This window comes from Saccostrea cucullata, unplaced genomic scaffold (assembly GCF_032062105.1).
Source record: "Saccostrea cucullata isolate Sc308-1 unplaced genomic scaffold, CSIRO_AGI_Scuc_v1 ctg19445, whole genome shotgun sequence".
Classification (NCBI taxonomy): domain Eukaryota; kingdom Metazoa; phylum Mollusca; class Bivalvia; order Ostreida; family Ostreidae; genus Saccostrea; species Saccostrea cuccullata.
Genome location: NW_026939366.1, coordinates 1,416 through 9,043, shown reverse-complemented (window position 1 = coordinate 9,043; position 7,628 = coordinate 1,416). Strand labels below are relative to the sequence as shown.

At 31.4% G+C, this 7,628-nt stretch overlaps 1 protein-coding gene across 1 annotated transcript; it reads right to left on the bottom strand.

Moving 5' to 3' along the window:
- Nucleotides 1–4: 4 nt before the first annotated feature.
- Nucleotides 5–7,151, bottom strand: LOC134252956 (uncharacterized; the record flags this gene model as incomplete). Its single annotated transcript, XM_062735489.1, has 12 exons — nt 5–211; nt 828–987; nt 2,364–2,631; nt 2,979–3,043; nt 3,496–3,708; nt 3,952–4,143; nt 4,286–4,622; nt 4,887–4,975; nt 5,264–5,362; nt 5,695–5,793; nt 6,656–6,754; nt 7,053–7,151. Coding segments are annotated over 12 exons (1,927 nt in total), but the record flags the coding sequence as incomplete, so codon positions are not given.
- Nucleotides 7,152–7,628: the final 477 nt, after the last annotated feature.

Genomic DNA, 7,628 nt, shown 5'->3' with positions numbered 1-7,628 from the left:
TTGACTCCTAGCGGAAACTCTATGAGCTTCTCAAACTCGACTTTCACTCTGTCAACTATTTCTTTTCGTTCCTTTGCTCCACAGAGTCCTCCGGGTTCAATCTTGGTTTCTTCTACCTTCTCAATGGAGCGGTTCTCTTTTTCAATTGTCACCAATCCATTTGGTTTGTTGGTATTCAGAACAATCATATCGACGACGGTGTAAGCGTAACCTTGGAAATACAAATACTTTCATGTGTACTTCTTATGCACAGTAGTACATAAAAATACGAATTTTTCTTGTCAAATAGACAACTTTCACATTTACAAGTTATTCCCCTTTGCAGGGTCAGTCCGGGGTCAACCGGCGTAAGGCCCTTTCTTCTCTCTACAACCTTATTAACTTTATGGGTCAGTCTCATAGGAAAAAAAAAGTCTATGAATATGTTCAATATTTTTTACATGTTACCCCATACTCTGGCAATACAAGTCGAAATTGTCCAATAACGTTCGAAGATTAAAAATATTAACAGGTAACTTACAAAGGACAAAGTGGGGGTAATGAGCGTTACACCGACAATGGGAGATAACTCTTAGGAATGTGAAATTCGTCTATTCAAAATCATTGAATTTTATTCATTACTACATTCAACATCACAGGTAAAACTAAAATGTGTTGTAAGACTATGCAAAAAATAGCATCTTTACTTAAACATGAAGACTCTGCATAGGAAAAGTGTATTTTATACTTCTTTCTTTATTTCTTTTTTTTATTTCATTTAATTTCCATTGCAAAAAGATGATCCAAATAAATAATCAAAATGTGTCTATATCGGATTAAATTTGTACCTTTTTTGCCGATAAAATCTAAAGCAACCGTGTCATCTCCCTCATAATCAGTGTTTTTATCGTCCTTTTCATCGTCTTTTTCGTCGTCTTCTTCTTCTTCATCATCTTTACTTCCACTTGTCTCACTGGAGATTTTCCTGCAGTTCCCTTTAAACAACAACTGCAAATAAATTAATACAAATATAAACAAATGTAAGGCGATGATTTTAAAAACACTAGAAACAGGGAGGTATTTTTGTTTTTAAATTTGCCTATATATCTCTCTTACCGTTTGGATATGAAATATGACACCAAAAGACAAAGATTTGCATATATTTTGATTGACCATCATTACAACTTCTTTATTATGAGAACAATGCACAGATATTACACAAACACACACACACAGATATACCCTCACACACAGATCAGCTAAATCTGTGTAGACTTTGGAGACGAGATCATCCAACATATACTGTTGGAAATTTAAAGGTCACTAATTGTGCCACTACATTAACCGACCTGTTATTATCTTCCCATAATTTAAGTCATTGATTGTAGTTTTTATCTTTCTTTCAAAAGCAGATATCTGCTTATTAAGCATTTGACTCGCCATTCAGACATATTGATATGACTACTCGATATAACATATTTTACGTAAAGTATGACACCATAGAATCTTCCACACCTTTTTCAAATTTTAGTTAAACTTGAAATTGATGATGAATACAAACTAATTAATAAAAAGTATGACAAACAAGATAACTTCAGCTCTTCCAACGTAAAATATCCTTTATTGGTGTATGCCTATATTTCATTTTCACCTGCACAAAGTCTCCCAATGTATTCATTTTTTCTTGAGATTGTCAATGACTTTTTGTGCATTTACTTTTAAATTACTTTTTTGGGGAATATATTTTGAAAAGGAATAGTATTTTTGTAAACTCAATCCACAGATTGTTATTTTTGAGACGTAACACCAATTCCTGTTCGCGATAATTAAAGCAATATCATGATTTTAATTTCCATTAAAAGATTTCAGTATATAAAAAATTAATTCACCAAGGAAAACATTATACTTCATATACGAGTAGACGAGTCTTGTAGATGTGTAATTAGATAAAAACTAAACACTTACTATATTCTGGAAGAATTGATAATCAAATAAATACTTATCTCCTTTGAGAACGAACAAACCACCTTTTAAAACAACCCGGTTGAAGAATCCTAGAATAATTCGTAGTTTCCAGGAGCCTTTTAAGCAAAAACTGTTTCCGATATTTCTCCAGTGCAACTTTTTATTGTCTTTGTTTCAGAAAAAAGCAATAAAACAAACTATAGCAAATATTTCTCAGTGTAAAAATGTTCATTGATTTTATTTAAATGATGTTATATCAAGCAGAAATATCGGTACACTGTAACAATCTTTGTCAATATTCATTGGAAGAGAAAGTATCATAAGATCTGCTCGAAATTGTTTTGGTTTCCAAACATCTCCTTTATACACCTGTATATTAGATGCAGTGAGTAAACATTTTTAAATTTATGAAATTTTACCTTAAAAGTCTGATTTTCGTCAATGACAAAGGTTCCATCTAGGCCAGTCACAGATTCACAGCCTTCCTCACTCTCCCATTTCGATTTTCCCTTTTTTAGCCTTTTGGTGGTCCAACACTCAAGGATGAATTGAAATTTTCCTCTTTCTTGCTCCAGACGCGTAAAAACTAGAAATTCCACTTTCCGTTTCTTCTGAATGGAACGCTGGATGGCTTCAACAAGTTCTTGTTTATCCTCCAACGCTTTTTTCTTGCTAGCCCCAGCATAGCTGTAAATCTTGTACTTGTCATATATGATAATATGTAATGCTACTGCCTCCAAGCATAGACACATTAAAAGGTATATTAGAAATATAGTACTAATTGAACTAAATGAGTAAGAATTGTAACTCCAACTCTAAAAAAAATTTCAAATATTCAAATACCGTACCAGATGAATTTCTTGTTCAATACTAAGGAAAATATATATTATTTATTCCTATCATATGCATATGAATTTTATGAAGTAGGAGATGATGAAATTGACATTGAGGAAATAATTGTGAAGATGGAGGTAAGGCACATGTTTTATATAAAATAGAGAACTGATTAACTTCAGTCCTGATCTGTTTCTTACATCGAGAAATGTTTTATCCTGAAAACAGCAGCTCTTCCTTTTGGATCTCTCTGAGCTTCAATAATCTGTTAATCAAGCATATAAAATTGTAAAAAGTAAATATAACCAACAGCGATCGACATCAACAAATCTATAAACAATAAAAATTTGTGAAAAGCGCATAAAAACGGAACCCTGAAAATTCAAAAGGTGGGATTAGGTGTAAAGAGGAGTAAGCATTTCCTGTTTACCGGCTATAAGGGCCGTATGTACTTATCAGACAGAGGGGGTCATTTTGGTATTTAAAACAAAGACTTTATAATTCGTGTGACACACGACAGCAAATTTACGATCCAATGACTGATTTCGTATTGCTCTTTTACAAATACATTTTTTTTTCCAGAGTCAGTCCTCTATGTGAATTTTGACTACGCTATTCCTTATCATCTAGCGTATAATTATCAAACATGAAAATTTCCTTTTAAAATGAGTAAAGGTTTTTGTTGAGAGAAAAATGTAGTGCAAATTTATAATTAACCTCCCAATCATCCGCGTCATCTGGGTCTTCTTCTGAAGTGGCCAAAACACACATCTCGTCTTCCTCCCCGCCTTTCTGGTGGATGGGTAGTTTCATCACAATCTCCTCTTTTGGTTGCTGTCCATCGCTCATCGACATATCGATTACATTTGTCATCAGAAGAGGCCCAGTCTCATCGACCTCGTCCTCGTTCACATCTTTTGTGTCAACCACCTTAAAATAATTAGGTTTTTTACATTAACGTAGTTATTGTGATGAAATTGTTTATAAAAATGCTATACAATTAAAATTTGAAATCCTCTGTTTCAAGATAAGTAAACAAATGATTAATATTTTGGCTTTTATGTCACAAAATTACCCTTACAACAGTATATAAAATTACAATATTGGAAAAAAATTTTTTTTGAAATTGAATAAGGAGAAAGTTAACGTGGAACACTAAAGTGTTTCTCTTACATTAAGTTGAAGCTCGGCCGCTTTTTCGAACGTTCCCTTTGGAATTTCGATTTCTGCCTCAGGCTCAGAGGTCGGTTGGATGACGACCTCTTCCTGTGATATTGCAAACGTCTCTTTCTTGAAGACACTTACGATTGCAAACTGTGTAGATCCCTTGGGATTCATTTTTATTGTAATAAGCACTTCTGTTGTCTGTAAAGAATATATAAGATTTTTTCGAAATATGTCATCATCCTATACAACTAAATAATAAAATTGACGATATAAATTTTAATGTATTGCATTCACAATTAAATTATGATTACGACAAATTGTAAATGCAAAAAGGACTTACATTTTCGTCTTCATTCTTGACGAAGTTATCCACTCGTCCGATCTGGCCGTGAGGTGAAATAACGGATAAATGTTCGTTACATTTAGGAACTCCTTCAACAATTAATGACAAAGTGAATGTTTTACGAGTTACTCCCCATTGTCGAATTTCAAACATGTCACTGTATGGTATTTGCTCCTCGTGTAGGAGTGATTTAAGTTCTGTGTATTCTGATTGCATTTTTCGACAGAAAAATATAAAGGGATTCCGTGCATCCATTGCTTTCAGTGTTAACTTCAATTTCTCCATAACACAATCCTCGTTAGGTTTCACATACACAACTTCAAATTTTATTCCCCTTGAAAAGTAAACAAAATGAATTCAAATAATCTGGATATGAAGGTTAATTTTTAATGACTAGCTATCCTTTTTTTAAAAGGTAAGAAAAGATTTTAGGAAGGTATACAGGTTGTACGGACTAGACAAAAAAGTATAATAAAGTATAATATAAGTTTTTTATGTTCACTGTAAAGTGAAATTTGGAGTTAATGAGCAAATACAAAACTCAAGAGACAGTCCATTAAAAAAATACAAATGGGGAGCAGAGTAATAATCAACGTACTCATATTTGTATCCGGGGACAAGAGGGATATGGTTTGTTATAAGTTCTTGAATTTTCTTCTCCTTTTCTTTCATATCCATGACCCATGTCTAGAGATGTATTTAAAAAATTCAGTATAGTAGTCAACAAAATCAGATCATAGATGTTACATGTTGTATAATCATTTGATCATATCTTTTTAAATTGGCAGTCTTGAACTATACATGTATTTAAATCATTTTGTCAATCATTTTTTTAATTTATTTGCAATGTTAACTGAAATGTAAACCTACATAATGAATGAAAATATGCCAGACAAGTCTGATGTTCTAGTTTTTGTGTCCTTTAAAATTAAATTATCTGTTATTGCTGTAATATGAAACTTTTTGTATATATACCCAGTCCTGTAAGTTTGGTTCTGCACCAAACGTAAGTAACCACTCTACAACCTCTACGGAGCGGGAGAGGACGGCCTTTTCAAATGGAGTGTGGTTATCCTGTGATTTAACAATGTAACATTACATGTGCATATCAAGTTAGATCCAGCATACATCAAAGAAAATGTTCATATTTGCTTTCAGTTGTACATGTGATTTTAAATGTTCAATTGAATTCCACAAGAAAATGATTTATTTCACACATTACTTTCAAATATTGTTAGAATCTACATAAATTATAAAAACTAAATTAAAGAAAAACTTATCTTACTAATATAATATCTAACCTTTATTTATTTCTATATATTTTTTCAAATCAAAATCTGTGAAAATAATTAGGTTTTTTTCAATTTTGAACATTGTGATAAGAATAAACATCAAAAAAATCTTACCCAGTCTAATGAAGCCACTTGAGCACCATTAGCTACCAGGGTAATAACTACGTCTAAGTGACCCCGGGCTGAAGCTTTATGTAAGGGAGACTGTCCATTCTAAACAAAATAATAAAATAGGTAAAGACTTTGAAATATATTTGATTTGAAGATTTCATCAACAGATTTGCTTGAACATACCTCACATGATCATTATTCATAATTTTAAAGACAAGCAAATTATTATAAACAATTGACAAAATGCTAGAACATAACTTCTGATATTTCTAGGGGAGATTTTTTATACATTGTTCAAATATGTTTTATTGATTTGTATATTTTTGTTTGCTAGAAATTCACATAGCTATTTGATGTCCTGTTCACATAAATATTATTTCATGATCAGCTCCTTTATTATCATTGTAAATATCAATATAGAACAATCGTGTAAAAACTTTTATTTTTAATTCATGCTTTATCCATGGATCAAATTCGTTATCTCTTAAAAATTCTGTTCATTTTTAAAATCATTTTGATGGAATTTTTTTTTAAATTTTTATTTCTAAATTTCCCTATATTATACGTAGGCATTATATCATTTACGACACCTTAAGAACCACAATGCCTGCATAAATATCAAAAGTAAATAAACTAGAACATGTCTTTAATATTTCGGCATTTGGTATATATTGCTTATATTTTTTTTTTCACTAAATGGTAGCTTATTTAATATTCTCTCAATATTCTTTATCTCACACGGTTGGCACTCCGAATTCAAGATATGCTTTTCATTTTTGAGCGCACGTCGGTGCAATTTTTTTTCCATATGAAAAGATTCATATTGGAACTTTGCCATCATTAATTCACCATTGCTACCTGCCGGAGTGATTTTTCTAAAGCGGATTTATCCAGTTAAATTGAATGACATGTAAACAATATATCCCATTACATGTATTTGGTAACTGAATTGAAAAATACGTACGTGATCAAAACAGTTGACATGCGCTCCCGCCTCCAGAAGTAGGTTAACAATTTCAATAAGGCCTTCTTGTGCTGCATAATGTAAACATTGGCACCCAATCTAAAACAATATTGATAAAAAATAAATATTTATACACTTGAAATTCATAAAATTATATTCATGTGTTTCAAACTACCCCATAATTTTGTCATCATATATTTACATTGTTCTTTTGGTGTTTTCCGACATGTAATTCATAGAATGTGCATATATCTTGCATTTTGTAATTTAAAAAAAAAACATTTTTGCACTTTTCTTTTTAAAAAAGATCAAAATTAATATTATACTTTCATTTTGATTGTTGCATTAAAAATTTATTATATTAGAAAAATTACATTTTTATGTTTAAAGTCAATACCTTATCTTTGTGGTGTATGTCAGGTTTTTCCTCCAATAGCTTCTTTGCTTCTGAAATCTTTTTCTCTCTAATTGCTCGTTGAAGACGAATAGCAAGGAGCTGCAAAACAACAGTATTAATATCATTTCTTATAAAGCAAAATTATTGATAAACAGCACAAGACAAAATAGTAATAAAACGTTAGCCGAAATGTGAAGAAATATATGGAGACAACAAACAGTATTCAAGCTAAAAAATATTTGAGTTCCCCTTTCTTGACCACCAATTTGTAAACTGTGTTTACATCTTCCGTCATTTACTTTAATAAATGATATTATTTACTTCTTCATGATGCTATTTGTTTTGCCTGTTTTTAACAAAGTACAAACTCAGTCGTTTGGCAGCATAACTAAGGAACATAAATTTATTTTTTATTTATTCGAATAAAGGCTTATTATTGTTGGACAAACAGACGGTAGGAAAAGAGACGAGGTACATGTATTCATTGTGTTTGTAGACATAAGTTCAACTTTTGGCAGGAGATGAGGGCATTTAACTGATAAGAAAAATCTACGTCTATAAACTCGCAGTATGCTT